This window comes from Dryas octopetala, chromosome 5 (assembly GCF_963921425.1).
Source record: "Dryas octopetala chromosome 5, drDryOcto1.1, whole genome shotgun sequence".
In the NCBI taxonomy this organism is placed as follows: Eukaryota; Viridiplantae; Streptophyta; class Magnoliopsida; order Rosales; family Rosaceae; genus Dryas; species Dryas octopetala.
Genome location: NC_141370.1, coordinates 3,939,571 through 3,963,717, shown reverse-complemented (window position 1 = coordinate 3,963,717; position 24,147 = coordinate 3,939,571). Strand labels below are relative to the sequence as shown.

The window sequence follows — 24,147 nt, the reverse complement described above, 5'->3', positions numbered from 1 at the left end:
TACCTGAAATCTTCTAAGTTTTGTTTTGAGTCGTTTCCTGCACGTGTTGTTATATGCACTACCTTTGGAATATATATTTTTTTTTTCCCTTCCACAAGCTTACGTTTCATATAAGCGCATTCCTTGCTTGTAATTGATGTATCAGTCCACCATGTTTGCTTGTTATTTTCCCTAACGTCTTGTTTATGCTTATTTGACGGAATTTCCTATCGTTCATTGTCAATTAAACCATCAACTTTGTATCGGATTTATGCCAAATCATTTTTTTTTTTCATACACTTGCTATCACCTATAATTTCATATGAAGTTATCATTTTATGACGCTATAACACATTAATTGTGTTACCAATTTGTTTCACTCACATATATGAAAGTACCAACTGTATTAATTGTGATTGTTCACCATCATTGAGAGTTCAATGTGATATATCTTATGAAACAGTCAAATATCAGGCAACTAACACATCCCACCTAACATACTAAATTATAAAGTTCAGTTGCCTGTAGGACTTGCATCATGTTCAAATAAAATACAAGTAAACACCCATAACAAGGATACTAACAGTTAAACACACTAAACAATCATACCCCATCCACCCTTACGATCTCATTTTGTTCTCCCTCCATGGCCTCATTTTCGATCTACCAAAAGAGAATAAAATATCGATTAAAATAAGATTATAAAAGTGGGAAAAAATAGGAGGAAATGGAAAATGATAACTGGAACTACCTGGCCATCTTGAACCGGTGGTGTTGGGATTTGTTTCTTGCCCCAAAGAAGCATAGAAAGCCCAAGGACGATAACTATCGCCCCTAAAATACTGAAAGAAAAGTTTTTGTTATGAAATATTCTTAAAAAGATTAATGCCTTAAGCTTAACTTTCTATGTTTTATTACATTAAAGAAACAATTTTTATGTTTGTATTATAATATATGAGGAATATAATATCTACAAAATTTGTGAGTTTTACCTTCCTACATGAATTGTATCATTGAGCACTAAAGCTCCCACCATCATGACAAAAATCATGGATATGGGGCTAAATGATGTCACGAACACGGGGTCTCTCATTTGGGTCAATGTGATCTGCAAAAAAGTAGTGAAACCAGAAACCACAAGACCCTACAAGAGCAAGGCCAAAATTAGAAATCATGGTGCACCAAGAATAACAAATACAAAATCACATCAATACTATTTTCCCTTTTTAAGACTCACCTGGTAGATGTAACAAACAAGTTTGATATTCCGAACCACCATCCACGAAACTCCTGATCTCCCCTCAACCCCCACAGCCACCACCATGTTAACGAATGCACCAATTGAGCATATAAATGCTGTAAGCCACAGAGGTGCTGGGTAGCTGTTGGTTGTTTTTTTCTAATAAAGACAAAGGACAGCAAAAGCAACAATAAAGATATTTAAAAGATTGAAGTTATGAAATAGAGGTATAATACAACAAAAAGCCAAATACAATGTAAGAAATTATTGAACTGCACATTTCCTAAAGCTACTTGTAAGTTTATGGAGCTCACGAGAGCATAGAGCTTTTATCATCTATCTATATCTATCTATCTATCTATCTATATATATGTATACATATACATAAAGGGAGAAGGGGGAGTAAGGTTAAACTTTCGAAGACCCCAAAACTACCCCCGTTTAAAAATAAAAGGTACATATAACATTACGTTTTTAAAAAGGGTATAAAGGTAAAACAATAACTAAGAGATTCTGAAAAACATAATTAAAAAAGAAAAAAAAATGCCAACGTTTGATTCACTTTGAAAGCAGATGACAATGCCCACTCCTACTCTTTGGAGTTTAAACTGCCACAGTTTCTATATTCCATTCTAATCTCCTTCTAATCGAACTCCTTCTTTTTCTTTTTTGGTCAGATTCTAATCTTCTTATTTATAGCAGTTTCATAAATTTATGTTTTATCTTAAGCACTAACGCTCCTATAATTCTCCGATCTGATCGGCGTAAGTACCCCTACCTCTCTCTCTCTCTCTCTAATCCTTTGTTAGTACATCACTGTTACAGAGGCTTGCCTTTGACAACGGATTCAAGGGAAAAAATCACAAATTTCACCCTTATGTAAGTAATTTTGTAGATTGTATACTAGACACCTTCTGTCAATTTTCTCATCCACCGCTTTCTCCCTCTCAGCCATTGCAGATAAAAGCATAACCAGCTCCTTGACCCCGCTCGCAAGGTTTGCCCTAATTTCACACACAATCACACAGTACTCTAAAGTTTCAATTTGGGTTTTGGTCTTAGTTTTAGGTTTTTCTATTTTGTTGTCACCTTTTTTTTTTTAATCTATTTATAACCTGGATGGCTGTCAAATCATGCATCTTCATGACCAATTTTATACTTGGTCCTTTCTTGTTCAATTAGTTTACAAATAATGTGGATTGACCTTTGCAAATATGGTGCCTGATATGTCGATTTAGAAAACCATAACCAAGTAAGTAAAATTTGGAACCTTGACCTTCACAGTTTTGGTTTTAATTCAGATTGTACAACTCCAAATTAATCAAAGAATATAGTTGTAATCATCGCCTCTTTAGAGTATTGAGTGTAACCGTATGCTATTAATAAAATTTACCTTACAAAAAGGTTACATCTTCTATTGTTGTTGTTTTTGGAGTCTCAGGGGATATAATTCTCCAATTAGTGTAACAACCCTAATCTCACTTACTCTCTGTGTTGTTAACTGTTTCTGTCCTTTGAGAAACTAACAGCAAGGGAAATATTTCATGATTTACGTAGATGTCACTTAGTTGGTACCTCTGAAGCAAACAATGGCCATATTGCAATCAGGCTTTTGGAATGAATAAGGAGAAGTTTCTGATTGTTTGATGGAGCAGACTTCTGCCAGGTATATATGCATTAAAACTCTGCTTAATGTTTTATTTTAATTTTTTCAGTTGATGCCAGCAGTTGAGTTACACTCAAATCAGAAATATTTCTCTCTTACTCTCTAACTCAACTGTTGGCATCAATTGGCCCTTAACTTTGTTTGAGTTCAGAAACGAAATTTTAGTGTTTTGTAGATTTATTGCTACTCTATGACTTCGGCATTCAACATGTATGGGAAAGCATTGATGCTCTTGATTTCTAACATTATATAATTGTTCTTTGTGGTAATAGTACCGTAATACTATCCTCCTTGATGTTTATGATCAGTCAAAAATTTGATTTTTGGATGATTCTGCATCCATTGAAAATAAATGAAGCTTGATTTTGCATGCAAATAAAGTTTGATATCAAGATTTCTATATGAAATTGTTAGCAGGTTTACCAACTCATATAGATTGTTTCATGCCAAAAGTCCTATGTCAAATTTTTCTGCACTCATAAAATATTTAGTTAATAGATAGCATTCGAGAGGTTTTTAGAAAAATCCATATACACAATACAAAAAGCCTCTCGAAAAAGAGTCTCGAGAAAAAAATATTTAGTGTGGAGATGCCCAAGGTAGTGAAGCGGCCATAAATTGAAAATCAGATGTATCTAGACAGTTTAAGATTCTCATGCTTGGTGAGTGTTTCAATTTGTTGACGACTAAGAGAAAACAATTTGGTGAAACAGTTCCCTCAAGTTCAGAAATCTGTTCTCCTCTACTAGGCATTTTAACCTATCTCAGTAGCTGCAGTTCTCTCTCTCTCTCTCTCTCTCTCTCTCTCTCTCTCTCTCTCTGTGTCTTATATTCTTCTTTGTTTGGTTCTCTTTGTAAGTTGATTATATTTTGATTTTCCTGTGGATTTGTTTCTTTTTCAGGTTCTTTATGTGGGTTTGTGATTGGGTTTTAGATAGATTGGTAAAGGATTTCACTGCTTTGAATTTCAGTTCTCTTGGTTCAGGAATGTATGTGTTGCATTGAGGAAACCGTTTCAAACTGAGTGGTACGTATGCTTGGTTAAAGATCAGAGTGCCAAACTGAGTTGTGTCTATCTGTTTCTATTTATTAATGTTTGTAAACAACAAATGAAAATAATGGTTGGTTATTGTTTATCTTTGTTTTCTGATGCATCTTTTTCCTTTCGTTGTTACTTTTCTGAATGTTAAAAGCCACATTCAACAACAAGGTTTTAAAAAATAAACCATAAAACACAAAACCAAACAGAGAATAGGTGGGATGCTATGATTAAACAAATAAAAAAAAGATACAATAAAAATTCAAACAAACATAGGATGAATAAGGACAAACAATCAAAATCAGAAACCAAAGAGAACAGAATGTGGGATGAAAAAATCCCAAGGGAAAAAAAAAAAAAAAAACATAACCATGGAAGAAAGAGAACTAGAAAAAAAAAAAATGCCTAGAGCAGGTATGGGTTCTGTTTTTCACTTAAGCTCAATATCTGAACCGCTTGGAAGAAATCCGAATTTCTATTATTTTCACTTTTTCTTTGATTGACAGTCTTATAAATGATAAAATTTTCCATTGCCTATCTAATCTGAAAACTATACATATGCTATGAAATTATGATCCGTTTCTTACATGTTACTTTGTTTTGAAACATTCCATAATTGGTGGATTGCAAGGGTGAGAAAAGTGACTTATATAACTTCACAGCTTGGACATGCATTGATTTTAGTGAAATGGAAGGAATTGAATGAAGAAAAGAGAAATTTTTGGAATTATAAAAGCTGCTGAAGAAATGGAAGCATATCAGAAGGAAATAGAGGAATAATTAACAAAACTGTTGCTGGCAAGAGTGAAACACTGCAGCTCTCTCTCTCTCTCTCTCTCTGAATATCTGTGTTGATGCTCAAGTGAATGGTCATTGGCACTTATTTGTATTGGATCGTCTTGGAGGCAAAAAATAAAGGATATTAAGGCTTTCTAATATAATATATGTTTTATTTTGTTAAGTGCAATTGCATATTTTTGGTTTGGCTCATAAAAAGTTTGCATATATTTGGTTTGACTTTCATATGACCTTTTCATTTATGGTTCGACTCATATAAAGTTTGCTTTTATATTTAGTGTTGTTTAATGCATCTATAATTTTGGGTAATTCTTTCCCTGCATGTCATAAGCTCTCAATTAACTAAATGCTGAGGACATTTTTTTGGTTTTGTTGAATTGGCTGAGCCTTAAAATAATGATCAACATTTTTTTTTTATGGATTCAAACTTTGGTTGATACAAAATTTAACTCTTGTGAAGTCATACATTGTCTATTCTCCATACTTTTCACTAATTAAGTTCAAATCTTACAGGTAAATGTAGTACATATATTTGCAGCATACAATTTTATTTTTATTTTTTTTGTAGAAGATGGACTTTATTAACGCAGCATACGAAATTTGGTTGTGCAGAATAGGCTGAGCCTTAAAAAATGATCAATTTTTTAAGAGAATATTTAGAAAAATTTATATTGCAAAAATACTTTTTCGGAAATAGTGTGTAATTTAATGGTCTCACCCATTGAATTTGAGAATGATTTAAGAAACATAATTTATTACTAAAAAGAAGATTTAACGTATACACAATAAAAAAAGCCAATTGACACGCGCGTTGAGAGGCTAGTGATGTAAAATGTATAAGCAGGAGTGAATTGAACAAAATAAATAAACACTTGAGATAATGTCTGCGGTGCATCTGTATGTCCTAATAAATCTATTTATGAATTTGACATGAAAGGCAGAGGCCTTAGTTCCTTATCAAGTTTCATTTATGTTAAAAGCTTGATCATAATATTTTGACACCAAGCTTGGGTAAGAGTTGTCTTGTATTTCCAGTGTTCTCTAAGTTTTGATTTCTAGACTTTTTTACTTGACACAAAGCTTATTGAGTAAAAGTTTTTCTGCGTAACATTTATTCCTAGACTTTTTAGTTGCTCAGATTCTTTTAGTTTTCTGTTAAGAAACAGTCAACCAATAACCTTGATTGCAGAAATGAATAAAGATCAATTTTGAGGGGATAAAAAGCTTACCATCAAAATATTGTAGGAAACTACTGAGGCCATTGCAACCAACACTAGAAAGGGACCTTGAACCCAATTTCTTTTGAGCCTCTGAGCAACCAGCACGTGACTGCCAGTACTGGAGGGCTTTAATACTGTGATGGTGGAGCCATTGTAAAAGGCAACAATGAGAGCTCCACCAACCATTATTAGCATACCAAGCAATTTTGCTTGGCTGCGCCTCTCAGTAATATTGACGGGCTCTAACCTAACAAAAGAGAAAAAAAATCAAATGTAAGTACATTTCATGACCAAAATCAAATTTTATGGCCAAAATCAAATGGGACATGTTATACTAATATGAGATGTAAATTACTCTTGGGTTAAAGTTTGGAACATACCCACAAAGCCATGCTACAAAGAATGTCAAGGCTGGACCAGTGACAGTCATACAAGTAGAGAAACTTGCAGATGTGTATTTTAGACCGACATACAAGCATATTTGATCAAGCACTGGCCTGTTCAATGAAAATCAAGCAAAAAAAGTTATTATCTAATAGAATACGTAAGTTTTGTTTTCTTTTCATATTCACATAATCACTTACTCGAGTACGCTCAAGACCACAATATGCAAGAAAATCTTGCGCGTCATCATGGGCCTTGGGGTCCTATATGAAAAACAACATTATCTCAATTAATTAACAGTTTTAATGCAACTTTAAATTACGAAGCAAAATAGTGTGAACTAACACGTACCTAGAAATTATGGCAATAGCCAACAACACAATGGCAGCTAGTGTGTTTTTATAAAATAAAAGCACACTAAACTTCATGCCTTCGCTGAAGGCCCTCTTGGTTACTATTGCATTGCCTCCCAAAAGCAAGGGGATCAAGAAACCCATCAACCATGGGGAGATCCTTCTAAGCTTTTCCCAATGCCCTGGGAGTGGTAGTTCCTCTTCAGCAGTTGTTGCTGCTTCATTTTCAGCAATTTGAAGAATTTCTTCATTTTGTTGCCCTGTCGCTGCTGCTTCAACCTCATTAACTCCACTGTCCATATTAATGTTCCTAAAAATGATTTACTAAATATAAAAATCTAAGCATGATGAAAATAGAAATGGGGTTGTCAATGCAATTAAAATAGCCTAAACATTAATGTATAAATGCAAAAGCACTATAGTTGAATTTAACTTTTCAACTAAAGTAATCAAACTCCACCTTTGGAAACAAATACAACAAAGCACCTTACAATCTGACATGCCCACTTCATTAAAAAAAAAAAATTAAGAACAGAAAAAAAGCAGGCAAAATATAATTCCAAACCATTTTTTGTTTTTCTTCATTCTATCCACAATTTAACTTCAAGTAGAGCATTTCTAAAGACCCATTGAGCTGTTAGTATTTAATGGTCTCTCAAGAAAACATTGCATTTCTAAAGTTGAGTTTTTGCACTACATCCATATGCATATATATATATATAGAGAGAGAGAGAGAGAGAGAGAGAGAGGCCTCTCCTATTTGGACGTCCGGAGTTTTGTTAAAGTATGGTTCAGTGGCTAAAACTATTATAATTGAATTGAATAGCTACTGATCAATCATATTCGTGATTCCTATGCACTATTTTCTAATCCAATGTCATGATGTTGAATAAAAAAGTAAGACACTAATACAATACAAAAGATTACTGCTTAATGCTTATGCACAAATTTTCATGCATTACAATGATGGTGAACCATAAAGTTGAGATGAATTATAAAATAAAACATGAACTGTTAGAAGAATGTGGTTTTTTACATTTCCAATAAACACATGCACATGCACACATACACTTACTGTCATTGAATAAAAACACTTTCTTTGATAAAAAAACACATACTGTCATTGAATAAAAATGATAGTAGTACATAACAGAGGACAAGTTTTATCCGCTCCCAAACAGCTACAACACTTGAGAATATCAAGAATAGACAAAGGTCTCTCTAAGATACAACTTCATCCCAATTAAAAAAAGATAACAGAAAAGGATAAGTCCCTAAATTATGAAGATATTGATGCACAAAACCGAACTCTCTCCCAAAAATGATCCACTTCCTCCCCCTTAACATCATCAAACATCCTTCTATTTCCCTCACCCCACACTACCCATAAAATAGCAAATCACAGCACAGTTTCCCAAGACTACACCCTTCTCTTCCCTCCAAAAAACTTTATATTATTACAGCGTTACATGAAGCTAGGATGACCCAGCCCAAGTTAGCCTCCCTAAACAGCCTTCTTCATAATGATAGTGCACCTGAACAGTGAAGAAAATCAAATCAAATATTTTATCACTTTCAGTGGATTCAGGTATTATCAGCGTGAAAGCCCTTAAAATTCCACTTGTGTTTTACTTGATGCACTTAATTGTAAATCAGATCCTTCACTTTTTTTTTTGGTCAAATCATATCCTTGACTGATGTTTTGAGAATATTGTGTATATGACTTAAACAAACTAACCCAGGTTGTCTAAATGGAATGAACTAGCTTGTGTAAATGCAATATTATATTGTAAGTGACCTCTTTGAAAATGTTATTCCTCTCTTGCATTTCAATTTCTTAGTATCCTTGCAATTTGATTCAGCTATGGTTAATTTCGGTGATTAATATCCTCCCCGCTATTTGATTTTATCCCAAGTGTTTGAGAACCTATTTGAATGACCCAAGGAGAAAATAGGAGGAGAATATGAGAAATTCTCATAAACCCTATAGTTGAAGGATGACAGTATGTGCTAGGAAATTCAATTTATTATGGTTCATATGTTGTTTTTATTATGCCTATTAGAAATATGGAACAAAGAATGGAATTCTTTGAATCAAACTTCATTATTAGAAAATCCTTTTCTTATTCCATTTTCTGCTAGGATTTCTATTTAAAACCCCAAAGAGAAATTTTTATATCTTAAGGACCCCAAACTTGGGAAGAAAGTAATTTGACCTCTTTGACAATAATAGGTGTCACTCTTAGAGACTTAATGGGCTAGGTGTCCATTCCACACCATCAGACACCTGGACAACTCACCTAAATCTTCAGCAAAGATAAATTGAAACAACGTCTTATAGCCCAGACCTCTCCCTCTATTTCACGCCCTGTCTATTCAACTTCCTGTTCTCCTTCATCACCGAAACCTCATTGCCTGGAGTCCAGCAATTTCTCTCACCTTTCACCATAATTTCCGATGTGAGGAAGGTCCAAAAAGCCACCAGAATTCTTGTCCTTGGTGGAAGAATCAAATTTCCCCAAGGCCAAGAAACGGAGAACACAGAGAAAAAAATCCTGAACCTTGATAAAGAGTGTGCTTTCAAAACCTCCACAAAGTTTAGAACTCAAACCTTACATGCAACCCAAGAACTCGTATTTCTGACTCTTGAAAACCATCGATTTTGTTTTGCATGTAAGAAATCATAGCCCCTGTTCTTGTTCTCAGGTAAGGCTATGTTGAACCCTTCATCTTCCTTATTTCAAGGCAAAGTCAGTAGTTCTTTCATTATGAAACCTAATTTTCTGGGATGTTTTAGATATTTTGAAACGGGAAAGTGTTAGGGAATTTCTTCAACATTTATAGGAACTGTCGTCGACTCTTGGTAAGACTCAAACTTTGGAATTCTTGTTTTTATCCACAGAAGATTTATTTGGGAAAAATCATAAGAATTGAATATTTTGAGAAAATTATTTTACTGGAAAAGCTTCTTCATTTTTCATCTTTTATGGACTTACTTGTCTCTGTATCTTGGTTAGTCTCAAAGACCTTGAGTGATTTGGTTTAGACTGAGAGCTACTGTTTTGAAAAAAGACCAATTAGTAGAAGAATTTTCCACTTTAAAAACCTTGCCTTTTGACTTCAGATAACCTGTGATTTTTTTATTTTTTTTGGTCTGAACCTGTGATTTACTACTTACTAGTTTGAGAAATTTAAACCCCAAAATGTTTTAACAGTATTTCAATTAATTTCCAACAATCCTTTTCATATCTCTACAAACCCCAATTGCTTCTAAAACTATTTTCGAATATGTGATTTCTCCAGACCTTACAAATAGTACAAACCTAGACTTTGACTTTATAAACGCTTCTTTCTTAAGAAAATTTCGACTCTCTGAACTTTGAACAATACCTTGTGTGCCCAGAGAAGCTTCACGACTTGGAGAGAGAGCTCTTAAGCTTCCACCACAAAACCAGGTAGGGGGAGCCAATCCACCAAATTAATTCTCTAAACATAAAACACAACCAATTTATTTGCTTGGTATTTGATGAACTTGATTTTCTGTGCGAAGTTGTGTTGCTACTTGATTGTATTAAAAGTGGGGACGCTGTGTAGATTTCTTCTGCTTTGTTAATTTAAATTTTGAGGAGAGAGTGGATAAGAATGTTGTGGTTTTAATAAAGAATCTGAAATAGGAATCAGCTAAGGTATCTACTTAATTTGTGAGAAGTAAGTCTGTAGTTTTAGTTTGTTAGTATAAGTCAATCACTTGGAAAAGAACACTTGGAAAGTAAACATGCAGGTCTTACTACTGTACTTAGGGCTAAGGGAGGAGAACTCATGATCAGGTTGTTAATAGGAATTAGTAAGGGTCAAAAGTACTTGTAGTTAAGGAACAGGTCGATCATATTAATAAGAAATTAGTAGTTTTTATCACCTCTTTCCTGTTCAGAGTTATCTCTATCTTTGGTAGACTGAGAACCTAAAGTCCTAAATCAATTCTTTCCCACAAATTCTAGACTTACCATAAATTGGGAACTACCTATTTAGCACTTCTATTGAGAAAGAATCCCCACTGCTACTTATCAAACATTAGTCCACCAAGGGTGAGTATAAAATAGAGTCCATTTTTGCTCACCACAAAAAGGTGGTGGTGAGCATTACCACCATCATGGATGGGTAACACGTGTCCCACCACCATGGATAGTGGGACATGTGTCACCCATCCATGATGGTGGTAATGCTCACCATGGTGAGCAAAAATGAATCCTATAAAATATGTTGATGTCATAAATTGTCCAGTCAGATAATAAACAATACTAGTACAGTGTTGCAGCCCCTTACCATGTTGTTGGATTGTTAATTGATTTCTTTTTCACTTAGTATCCAACTTATACATTTTTATTTAGTGTTATAACTACGGGCAGGTTCGGTCCGGTTACCGAACCAAGAACCCCAAACCGGCAACCGACCGGACCCCCTTCGGATGACCCTTTTGGTTACCTAGACCTAAACCGGCACTCGGTCGGACCGGCATTTTTGGTCGGCTCGACTCAGTATGGGCCTTGACCGGCTTGAGTTAAGAGAGAGAGAGAGAGAGAGAGAGAGAGAGAGAGAGAGAGAGAGAGGGAGAAGAGCAAGGGAAACAGAGAGAAGCTGCGTGTCGGAGGTTGAACTGGGTGGCTTCGATTCGCCGCCTTAGGGAGTCGTCGACGTGAGGGAAAGGCACCAAAAGGACCGGCTCAACAAGAGGAATGAGTTTTGGGTGGTGGGAAGTCGCGAAGCCGTCGGAGCACAGAGATCGCCGACAAAGGGCTCAGCTCCGCCCCAACTCGGGTCACCGCGATCCTTGCTTTTCTGGAAAATCAAAACATATGTGCAAAGAGAGGAGGGAGAGGCGAGCATTTCGGAGGTGGTCTCGCCTCCATCAGCCGCCGGACGACAGTGATATCGCCGATCAAAGGCACAGTGAGAGAGAGAGAGAGCGTGAAGTCGGGGAGAGAGAAATGAGAGAGAAAGGGGGAGTGTTGGCAGGAGAGAGAAGAGAAGATTAAAAAATAAAAATAAAATGTTTTAAAAATCCATTAAAAATTTAGACATTAGGGTATTTTGGGGTTTGGACTTTGGGGTTAGGGTGGGGTTTAGGGTTTGGAGTTTTTACTTTGTATTACATATGTTTTATAATTTATATAAAACATATTTTATATAATACATTTCTATACCCTAAATATTTATATAGACTACAGCTATTAGTTATAGACTATTATCATATTATACCATACTAAACATTTCTATAGACTATAGTTATTAGTTATATACCAACTATAAATTATTGAATTATTATCAATTATAGTCTTAGGGTATATGGTATATCGGTATAGGATATAATAAGCCTTATAATGTATAGGATTTAAAATTTTTAAAATACACAATAGGGTTTAGGGTATGGGATATAGGAATAAGATATAGAGTTTAATATTTAGTTTATAGTTATATGGTATAAATTGTTTAGAATATGGTATAATATTAGTTTAGGGTATTTTTAATTAGTTTTTATATAGAAATGTATTATATAAATTAAAAAACATATAAATTATTAATTATAGGGTTTAGGGTATAGAAATGTATAAAAATGTAATATTTAAATTAAATGTTATATATACTCGGTTCGGTAAACCAGCGGTTCTAGGATCTGAGAACCGAAACCGGAACCGAACATACCGGTTCAGTTGGCAAATCGATATCTCGGTACAGTTCCTCTCCGGTACGGTTATTCTCAGCATCGGTTGGAGCGGTTTTGGGTAGGGTCTTGGTTTTTCGGTCAAACCTACCTAGCCCTAGTTATAACAATAACCTTGAGTAATTAGACTCCTATTTGTTTGTTCTCTTTGGATAGCCAGACAAATCATACACTCATGGTATTGAACAAGAAATCAAGAAAGAATTGAATGACTGATTAGGGTACTGAAACAAAGTGATTATCTCAGAGGAGAAGCCCAAATGTTTGCATGTTTCCGAATTGGTGTGTTTTATGCAAGAAAGAGGGCGAGAGTGTAAACCATATTTTCCTTCATTGTTCTGTGGCATCTTCGCTATGGTCCAACTTGTTCAAGGAAGCAGGGTTCTCGTGGGTAATGCCAAAGGGGTGCTGTTCTTTGCTAAGTGAACGGACGAGGGGTTTTGGTGGGGGAAAGAGGGCCAAAGTGCTTTGGAGCTGCATATTATTAGCCATTTTTTGGGTTATTTGGATGGAGAGAAATAAAAGAATTTTTGAAGATTATAAGGGATAGATGTGGAAGAATTGTGGAAGTTAGTTTCTTTTTGGGCCTATGTCTCTAGTGTTTTTAGGGGAGTGTCTTTGTCTGCCATTCTACTTGATTGGAAGGCAGCAATTAGTTAGTTTTGGGCTTGATATGTTTAGCCAATGGTGTGGTGCGAGAGTTGTTTTTCTGATTTTGTTTTGTACCTTAGTTGATGGATTCCTTGTCCATTGTTTGTACAGTTTTGTGCTCTTTTCAATAAAGTTTCTTTCTTAAAAAAAATAAAAAAAAAAAAAAAAAAAAAAGTGATTATCTCTCTGTTTGGATGTGTGTTTTATTGTTAATATTAGTTATAGAAAAATAGATTATTATCTTACTAATTGAATGTGAAATAATATTATATGCTGCCAGTATGCTTTCAATGAATTAAAGTGCTCATTCATAACATGTTTCCATGTTTGCACTATCTTGATGATACTAATCTGAGTTTAACTGTTTGGACTGCCTAGTTTGAGACGAAGGGTCATAGTTATTGACCTAGGGTTCGATCCCCAACCACTGTGGGTTACCTAGAGTATACATTCTTTCTCTAGTATGTTGGGGGTTTGATTACATGCCTTTGGCCTCTGAGAATCAAATCAGTAGGACATCTCGCTAGTTGGTCCCTGTCATTTGTATAGGGTGGGAAATGTGGGGTAGTTGATAAGGCAACTTGTCGATTAGGAGGTCCACTGTTGTTTACAAATATTTCAGGTACTACACCATCGATATTTAAAGGTACACTTGCATGGTTCTGATTAACCATATGCATATCCATACCTTGCAATAGATGAACATTATGTATGGAATGCAAGCTATAAATCTAGTTTAATTTCCATGCTTTTTGCTGAATGATTGGATCTCTTTATTGACTTGAACATTATACTGCGAATGGTCAGATTTATATTTACTAGTGAAACTTTGTAGACGATCTGGAATTGCTATGGATGTTTGTGTGATCTACATGGATAGTTTAACATAACCTAACTTGCTGTGTGACTAAAAGACTTGGATTGGTTGAGCAAAGGATCAGTGGTTATAGTGATGCTCACCCCTACATAAAAACTTCAGTATTGCAGGTACCACCTGGGGAAATGGTAGACTACATTGTAATCTCTGATTCCGACTCCAAGCCAGAACCAAATGAATATCCTCCGGCTCCACCAAACACTCTGAATTCAAATGAGACCAGCGAAGAGGAAGATCCATCTATCGTGGAGTCAGTCCTAACTTTCCCTCTCTCTAACTATGATAGACATTTCATTTTATTATTTACAAATTTACTACAATTTTTACTTTTACAAGGATTATAGGATCTTAAACTTAATTTTTATGTTTTGACAAATATTCCTAACCATACAATAAATATATATGTGTTTAATCATATAGATAAATATTTACCCATCATGTCCCTGATTGAGATCATTTGAGACTACACAACAAAAAGAAAGAATAACAACATGTTTTAATTTGATCTAAATACAACTCGGCCTGATGTTTTTATTTAAAATGGTGGAAACACAAACCCTTGAGGGTCACTAGCCATTGAGAGCTCCGGCAGTGCACTCTGACTTACTTAGTTCTACATTAGAAAAAGAAAAAAACAATATATAGCCTTGTATTATTTAAGCGACTTGAAAAATAGATTGTCTTGGTGTGATAATTTATTTTTGAGTTGTTTGAATAATGCAGCGGCTGCCACATGCCTAAACTATCTAGGCCCTAGATTGGGATGTGACAATCAGTCAATTGAAAGTGTTTCCTAAGCTTTCAGAAATTCTGATGCAGAAAATGAAGACGATAATCAAAGAAAATTCGGAGAGATGAAATACTGACAGAGCCAAGTGGACAGCACGAAAACCCTAACCCAGCTATAGAAACGAAAACCTGAACTCAAACCTTTCAATGTCCATGATTTTCTCAATCAGACACTAAATGTAGCTTTCCTCTCTTCAGTCCTATTTCTGGATTGCATTGCATGCTGAATCCGAGAAGAGTGATACCCAGTTGCGGTAAGAGCTCAACTCAAAACCCTTGCTTTCCTTGCTATTTTGTATCCCCATTGTTAGATGATTGTTGTTAAAGATTGGATTCTTACATGCAAGTCTGTGAGATGGGAGTAAGGCTCAGGAGAGGTGCTGTAGCCTTCGGACTAGTGGGATGAAGCTTATCCCGAGGGCCTGAGTAAGTCTTAATTGACCCTCATACAATTGGAAATTTCCAATAAGTGGAAATTTAACCTCCTCCCAAGTTTGAACTAACAAATGCCTGTGCTTGATGATCTTGTGCATGCAAACGCAGGGGTTGGAGTTGTGGAGGACAAAGGAATTGCGTGTGGAAAAGTCTTTACTTTTCTTTGGAAACCGAGTAGCCCTGTAGGTAGGAACCCTTCGAATTCCTTTTGTGAACCCTGCAACAACCTTTGACGGTATGAATATTCTTGTTTAAGTGTTTGGTGTAGTTGAGATTATCCGAAAGTCAAGTCCTTGCTTAAACACCTTAAATGGTTGAGATTGGTAGTTCCTGACCTTGCTTCACTCTCTTTAGAAACTGTACCATTTGGATAGGAATCTCGACTTGAGCTTTTGGTGTTTAAAACTAGACATTCCAAGGGTTTTTTTAAGCCAAAAATCACCTCAATCCGACCTCACATGAAATTTTGGTGAAATTTCAAAGTTTACCCTACACTGTTGAAATTCATAGGATTGTAACCCAAGTTGGGTCTGAGATTTGTTAGAGTAGTGAGTAGGCATTCTTATAAAGTTTTCCTTTCAATAATCCTGTGATTTGGGGCTGTAATTATTTTCCTATACATTTTACCACTCAAACTAGGAAATCTGATGCTTCCAGAAACTTTCAGGTTTTTGAGCTGGAGTGGTATATATATATATATATATATATATATATATTTTTTTTTTTTTTTTTTTTTTTTTTTTATGAGAAACTGAAACTTTCATTGAACAAATGAAAGAGTACAGAACATTTTTGCTCTTTCTGTTTTTCGAGCGGTATATTAAAAGAATACTTGTATACTACCCCAAATTACTTGATTATTTTTTAGTGTAATTATCTAGATGTCTACTAGTACTAACTCTCTACCAATTTTCACGTCCATTGAGATTAATTTAATTTTTCTAAAAACCCGAGAGTATGCCTTACTCAAGTTCATCTTTAACTGACAGTCAGCATGTGTAGGCTTTATCTCTTTTCCCTGAATGGTCTAGGTAGGTCTGCAAAGCCGTTCCTTCATCTTGTTATTTTTGTCACCCAGTTAGTGTTTTGCAAAACCCTTTCACAAAGGATTTCCTTGCTTACTTAACAAAAACCTCAAACCCTAAGAAAAAGGGTGAGAACCCAAAGTCTTGGATAGGTAAAGTTACTTATCTCCTATCTTCCCACCATCATTTTGAGTTAACCATGACACACCACTGATCATCTTTCACTTGAATGTTACACCCTTGGAGTGAGTCAACCAACTCCCTTGAAACTCTAGGGATGACGGATAATCTTTGCTTGCCAAGCACGTTTACTTGCACATTTGATACCCTTGAGAACCTTGGTTGTGACCTTTGTGCACTGCTGTGTTTGAAAACAGGATTCAGCTGCCTTGAGGAGTCCTTAGTTTTGGTGCAAATAATCAACCAGATAGGGGGAGTAGTGCTTGCCCAAAAATTAAGTTTTCTAGAAAAGATTAAAATCAAGGTTTTGTTTGGGGATGTGATTGACTGGTTTAAGAATGCCTTGTACTTGATGTGTCCACTGCCTTGTTGGGATTGCTATATATTGTGAAATCTGATTCTTAGATACTAAATGTGTGCCTTTCGGATTGCCATGGTGATGTACAAGGCTTACATGCATGCTTGTGTGCTTATGGAATGTGAATTGGCTATTTGACAACCTTGTAAGGGAAATCCTATCCATGGTGATATGTTGATGATTTCAACCGGTTTTACTTGTTATATGAACTTGATTTGGTGCCTAGGGAGACCATTGAGTTCAATGGCCCTAGAGAGGAAGCCCTTGAAGGCTTGAAGTGATCAAGGAGGAGGAGAATGCTAAGTTCTAGCATCCCTCTCAGAATTTACCCTTCTTACTTTTATGTTTGCATTTCATTTATACTATTATTTAATTTATTTGCATTTGTGACCTGTTTGATGATTTATAATGGCTTAATCTATGATTTGGGGAGTGCATACTTGCAGCCTAGTGAACACAGAGGGAACATAGCTTAACCTAGGCAACTAGACCTAATTCAAATAACTTTGCTACTTGTTTTAGAACTCGGGTGTTAAGCTTTAAACAACTTGTGTGTTTGTACTGCGTTTTTGAACCTTAGTTAGGATTTAGGATGCATAAATGGTTAGATTAGAGGCATAAACACCTAGACAAGATCAAATCAAAAAATTTATCACTTTCAATTGAATGTGTTTCCTAAGCTTTCAGAAATTCTGATGCAGAAGATGAAGACAATAATCAAAGAAAATTTAGAGAGATGACATACTGACAATCAGTGGCGATCTGCAACCGCGAGAGCCACGTGGACAGCACAGAGAATCTCAGGTTCTTGGGGTTTCGGAGACAGTGGGCCGGCGAGACTTACGCTGGAAAACCGACAATGTCTTTGCCACGGAGGGAGCAGCACCAGGAGGAGGAGGAGGCAGTGGAGGAGGAGAGACGGGGGGGCAAGGAAGTTGGCGGTGGCAGAGAAGATCTCGGAGGTGTCGTAGATTAGGAGGCTTTGAGGGCAAGTAAACTGTGATGACTGACTCCTGCTATTCCTTGAATTTCCAAGAATTGTATATGGGATTTCAAGGACTCATCTCTGTAGAAAACAGCAGAATGACAAGAAAAACAAAAAGAAAGAATCGAGTTCATATTCTAGAAATCATTTGAAATATGAATCCATAAGCCAAACCACACCCAAAAATGAAATGCAACAAAACACATTTAAGACTAAGAAAAAATTTTGCACCAAAATATAACAGTACAGAAGCAGATTTTTTTTTTTTTTGTCACAGTACAGAAGCATATTAATGTTCTGAATTTTATATGCTTCTCTATGATCCTTACTAAAACTTGAATGATTCATCTTCAATTTATTAATAATAACACTTTCTGTTGCTTCAAGTCAGAGGACTACTACAATTGCTATTACTTCAACAATTTCCATCTGTTATTCAAGGATAGGAGTACATCATATTATGCAACAAAATTCGCCCAATTAAAGAAAGAATATACAGAGAAACCTAAAAGTAACTACATTATGACATAAAACCAGCCAAATGTCTGAATCTTACCCCCACACAAAAGGAAAAAATCATATCAAAAGATTATTAGTACCCTTGTCTATGTTTCCCAATTGAAAGAGAAAGAAAAGAAGGAATCTAAACAAATTGAAGGTAAGCAAATAACAAAAAGTAGTCAAGTTTAGATATATGATGAACATTTAAGGAACCATGAGCCAGACAAATCTATAATTCCAAATACACATGTCAAACTTAAAAACAAATAATATTTGAAAATTAATCTAAGAAATAAGCATATACAAGAGCAGGTATATGAACATTTAAAATAGAGATATAACATAATTAAAAATCATAAATATTAGCTGCTAGGAAATTTTCTGAGCGTCCAATCGACCGAGAATTTACAATTGAAAAATAGAAAAGAGAAAAGAAGGTACTGTGAATGTGAATGTGAACCTGCTTTAAGTTGCAGAAACCTTCATAGGCAGAGAGCACAGAATCGAATGTCTTTACCAGTGAGAGCAATGAGGAAGTCTCCTCTACAAAACCAAGAAACCAGATTCAACAAAAACCCAGAAAATGAATCACACATCCAAACCACACACACAGTGAGGGAGAGAGAGAGAGAGCTCCTCTACAAAACCCAGAAACCAGATTCAAATATAATATTTGAAAATCAATCTAAGTAATAAGCATATACAAGAACAGGTATATGAGCATTTAAATCAGAGATATAACATAATTAAAAATCATAAATATTACTTGCTATTGATTCCATACATTGTGTGCTGGCGATCATGCACCTCATATAGCTGCTGCTGAGTAAGGGAAACATCAAAACCTTGTTTTGGGATACTGAAAAGCTCACGAAGATCCTGAAAAATTATTAGAAGTTCATTATAGAGGCTTAAATGGTTAGATTAGAGGCTTAAACACCTAGACAAGATCAAATCAAAAAATGTTGCTGAGAAGGAGAAGCTAACCGCGATATGCAATCAGTGGTTCTTGGGGTTTCGGAGATCTCGGAGGCTTTGAGGGCCAAAGACTTTGATTTTGCCTTTGTTTGAGAAAGAGGGTCGGAGAGAGACTGTGATTTTGTTGAAATGGAAATGGGAAATTTGAGTTTTGAATCGGCATTTCGTGCTGGTGTGTAATTGCCATTGCCGGAATTGGCAATCTGAAAGTGAAACTTACAGACACAAATTAAGAGAGAAGAGAGAAACACAGAGGCCATCAAATGGCTATTTTTGGTAGAGCCTAGACTTAGACCCAAAGACTAGTAGAGACTGGCGAGTAGAGAGAGGGCTTGCAATTTGCACACTGCTCAACTGCTCTTGTCAGTCTGCTCTTACTAATTTTTAAGCGGGAGAAATACCCGTCTTTGGCTGGGTTTTTAATCCATCTAATCTTTTTCCCTTTCTACCCTTTCCTTATATTACTTATTTATTTTGCTTTCTCGCCTGGTCTCCCATTTTAATGACCCATATCGTTTCTTTATTCAGTGCTAAAAATACAGAAGAGTAATAAGGAGAGTTTTTTTTGTAAAAGTTAATAGTATTATTGATAGCCTTAACAGAGTTAACTCACTATTAAGAGGGAGTAAGGTGTCAAACAAATAAACAAATAGACAAGTGACAGGGAGGACACAGGAATTTTGGTGACAGCAGATTTGAACTCATTTATCATTGTAACTTTTTAATTGAGTTTGTTTGTTATTAAATGTTGTAAGATGAACTTTAAAATTATTTACCTTTTTAATTAATGATTTATTTATTTAAAAAATATTCATTTTCTAAAAAAATTATTATATGTGATCGTAATTTATATGGGCGGACCTATAATATAGCCTACCCCTTTTTTTTTTTAGACAAGATATATAATAAATGGTATTTTCGCCCAAAATAGCCTAATAGCCCACTATCCTCCTTAGTTCTTATCCTTGGGCCATTACCAACCCAACTATAGTCATTCCTAGGGCTTGGTTGGTTTGACCGAAAAACCGAGATCGAACCCAAAACCGGCCCAACCGATGCCGAGAATAACCGTACCGGAGAGAAACCGTACCGGAATATCGGTTTGCCAACCGAACCGGCATGTTCGGTTCCGATTCCGGTTCTCAGATTCTAGAACCGTCAGTTTACCGAACCGGACCGAGTATATATAACATTTAATTTAAAATAATACAATTTTATACATTTCTCATTTTCTATACCCTAAAATACCTTTCTATAATACATTTAGATACATTTTTATAGTTTATAAAACATATATAAATTGATAAACCCTAAACCATTTCTATACCCTAAACCCTATGATTAATAATTTATATGTTTTTTAATTTATATAATATAATTATTTCAATTGAACCATAAATATATCGTATATGACTATATACTATATATATAAATATATACTAAATTCTAAACCCTATATCCTATATCTCACCCTAAACCCTATTTGTGTGTTTTTAAAATTTTAAATCATACACCTTATATCTTATATCCTAAGACTATAATTCATACTTTCATAGTTGGTATATAATTATATAACTATAAAAATGTTTAGGATATGGTATAATACTATAATATAGTCTAATATTAGAATATGGTATATCACTATATGTTATACCCTATATACCCTAAGGTTTAGGATATGGTATAATATTAAGATTTAAGGTATTTTAATTAGTTTTTATATAGAAATGTATTATATAAATGAAAAAATTTATAATTTATAAATTTATAAATTAGATGTTATATAAATTATAAAAATGTATTATATAAAAAGATATTTTAGGGTATAAAAATGTATTTTATATATAAATATATTTAAAGTAAAAACTCAAACCCCAAACCCCAAACCCAAACCCCAACCCCAACCCCAACCCCAAACCCCAAAACACTAAACCCCCAAAATCAGAAATTAACTCTATTTCTCTCAATGGCTTAAAAAAAAAAAAAAAAAAAAAAAAAAAAAAAAAAAATCTCATTTATCTCTCCTCTCCCTCGATGCTCTCATCTCTCTCATCCCTCTGTACTCACACCGAGCATTGACCGGCAAAATTGCCGTCGTCCGGCCTTGGGTGGCGACGGGACCACCCCAGAAAATCTTCCCCTTGTCTCATCTCTCTCCCCCTATCCTCAAATCACCCAAAGATTCCGAAAACCCAAAACCCAGTCAAGGCCGGTCGTCTTCTCCGACACACTCTGTGATTCCGGCGTCGTCGTGACTCGTGGTTGGTACCCAGAGCCTCCTCTCGTCGGCTTGAGTCTTTCGGTGTATTTGGGTTGTTCGTCCGACCACCGTAGGTGGCAGATCGAAGGCTTAAAAGGTTGCTAGTTTCCCTGCCAATTTTCCGGCGAACTGGTATGTTCTTGATCCTCTCATCAGACCACCGCTCAACCCACCACCATTTCGGTTAAATGCCCATTCCGAGCCGAGCCGACCGAGAATGCCGGTCCAACCGAGTGCCGGTTTACCGACATTCTGGCACCGGTCTCAGTAACCAAAATGGCCAACTGAGGGGGGTTCGGTCGGTACACGGTTTGAGGTTTGAGGTTCGGTAACCGTACCGAACCCACCCCTAGTCATTCCCTTCAAAAGCTTTAGTCATCCCATTTAGACTATTACCCAACCAATCTTCACTCTCAAATAATAACACGAATGTAGAGCTTCTTCACTCTCAGATAATAACACGAATGTAGAACTTTGTCGTTGTTAGTCTCTCCTCTTTTATGTTCCTAATATCTATTCTTCGTTATTTATTAATTTTCTTTGATTTTTCTTCAGTTCTTTCTCCTAAATCTTTTTTTTTTTGAGTTCCCCACGAACTCAGCCCCAAGTAGATGTGTATGTTTCAGAACTTTCTTTTAAATTCTCATCGAATTTCTAACTTTTGTGTTTAATGTAGGGTTTTAATTAGACTAAATAAAATTTGTTAGGGTCTAATAATATACTTCATAGGCTAATAGAGTTCAATTAGCCTAAAAAGATCTACTATTAAAAAGTTCTCGCGATACAGATTTTCAGAAATTTGAATCTTGACATGTTTTTTTTCATTTATTATTAGTTTTTGTTTCTTATATAGTGGAATTGTCAATTAATATATACATGATTTAATATGCTGACAACAAGAATTGTATTTTTAGCAAAATGAGAAACTAGCTTATATTTTTAGCCCAACCCATTTTAAATTCCTGGGTCCACTCCTAATAACTTAATTCATATGTTATATATAATATGGGTAGACAACGAGTTTATAATTTTAGGGTTTAGGGTTTAAAATATTAATAATTGTACACATTATAATTTTCTTAACCTCTCAACTTTCCTAATATTTTAGTGCTCTTTTACACATGGCCATAATTTTCTCTAGTAGAATTTAAGATTGAAATCATTATCTAATCCAATCTCTTCGAGTTTCTCTTAGTTCTTAATTTCATAGGACTACTTGGGCCTCGTGTTCCTATGGTATCGAGGCTATTACCTAGGCTCATACCCATGAGCACCCAACCCATGATCATCCACATGCTATCACTCGTGCCAATAGTGAGGTTACACCTAACCTCGCCTCTCTTGGTCACTGAGCTTATACGGCCTTGGCTCATTGGTCACGAAGCCCATAGTTGGGCCTTGGTCCTTAGGGGAGAGGCCCGATCTGGCCCATGTTCGGGTATCGCCCCATCATCCACTATATCCTTTGGTCCCTACAGATACACCATCTAATCTCTTGAGCATTCCTAACCCAAGTCCACACGACAAACGGCCCAAATGTCGTCCAAACTGTGTCGCTTCCATTTCTACAACGCATAGTTGTTCAGTGGAAACAGGTATCAACATCACCTAATAGCCATATTTGCTTTATAGATATAGAATATATAATATAATCGGGGTGGGACTAAAATCCCCCCAAACCAATCGGGGTGTGAGGAATTTTGCCATGCCTTAACCATTATCTTCTTTTTCATCAACGATCACAAAAACAAATAAATAAATGCAAAGAACAAGTAAAAGCATTGAACAATTGAAATCTTAAAAGTTGGGTGACATTGGAGAGGGAAAGAATGTTATGAGCATTTTCTGAGTATGCAGAGTTTTGAAATGAATTTCGATGGAATTAGGTGCAGTAGTATAGGGAAGAACCATATTTCCACAGATACTTCCCACACTCGCTCACTTCTCACCTTTATATCGACATAGCTTTCATAGGCTTGTTTTGTTTCTTTAATCTATTTTATTTTCACACATTTGTTTTTTTTAATCTTTTTTATTTTCACACATTTGTTTCTTTAATCTATTTTATTTTCTGTGTAAAATGAGATATTGTTCCTTGACAGAAGGGCATCGTATATTTACTCTTGGCGCATAAAATGGAAGAGAAGGAAGTAAGCAAACACACTTGAAGGATAATCTACAAAAGAGAATTCAAAGGAGAAAGCAATTCTAAACACAAAGAAAGGAATCCAACCAGCCTACTTTAAGTAAAGAAAATCCATGAGCAGTAATCTTAAACAACTACTTTGACAAAAAGAAGCACATCACTGGAAAGTGTAATCTAACAGGTGAACCATTATAGCATCTTTTGCGGCTTGTTTTTCAGAACTTCATTCAAATAATAGTAAAAAACAAAAATAAAAGAAAGAGAGGGAATAAGAAAACAAGGAGAAACATGTCAAGGAAGAACTTCGGACCTTAAATGATGCCATGCCATCTCCTAATATCAAATACACTTTCATATACAGCATGTGGAAAAAGCAATGATTATTATGCCCACCTCAGCAGAACAACAGATACTCTCAGTGTCCTTCCACATTTTCTCTAATATTCCATTTGTCTCGAGAAAAATAAAAACAGAGAGACCCAAGGATTCAATGGAAAACCAGCTAGGACATTCAGACTGCAATACAGCTACTAGGTGAAGGAGGAGGTCAAACCTCTTGCACGC

The 24,147-nt window shown here is 35.4% G+C and overlaps 1 protein-coding gene across 1 annotated transcript; it reads right to left on the bottom strand.

Moving 5' to 3' along the window:
* Window positions 1-582: 582 nt before the first annotated feature.
* Window positions 583-6,979, bottom strand: LOC147283630 (WAT1-related protein At1g44800-like). Its single transcript, XM_086245554.1, has 8 exons — window positions 6,678-6,979; window positions 6,527-6,589; window positions 6,323-6,439; window positions 5,952-6,189; window positions 1,217-1,378; window positions 972-1,123; window positions 731-821; window positions 583-642 (listed from the first exon to the last, which is right to left on the bottom strand). Exons 1-8 carry the CDS (start codon window positions 6,977-6,979, stop codon window positions 583-585), a joined length of 1,185 nt encoding a protein of 394 aa, XP_086101680.1.
* Between the last annotated feature and the right edge of the window lie 17,168 nt (window positions 6,980-24,147).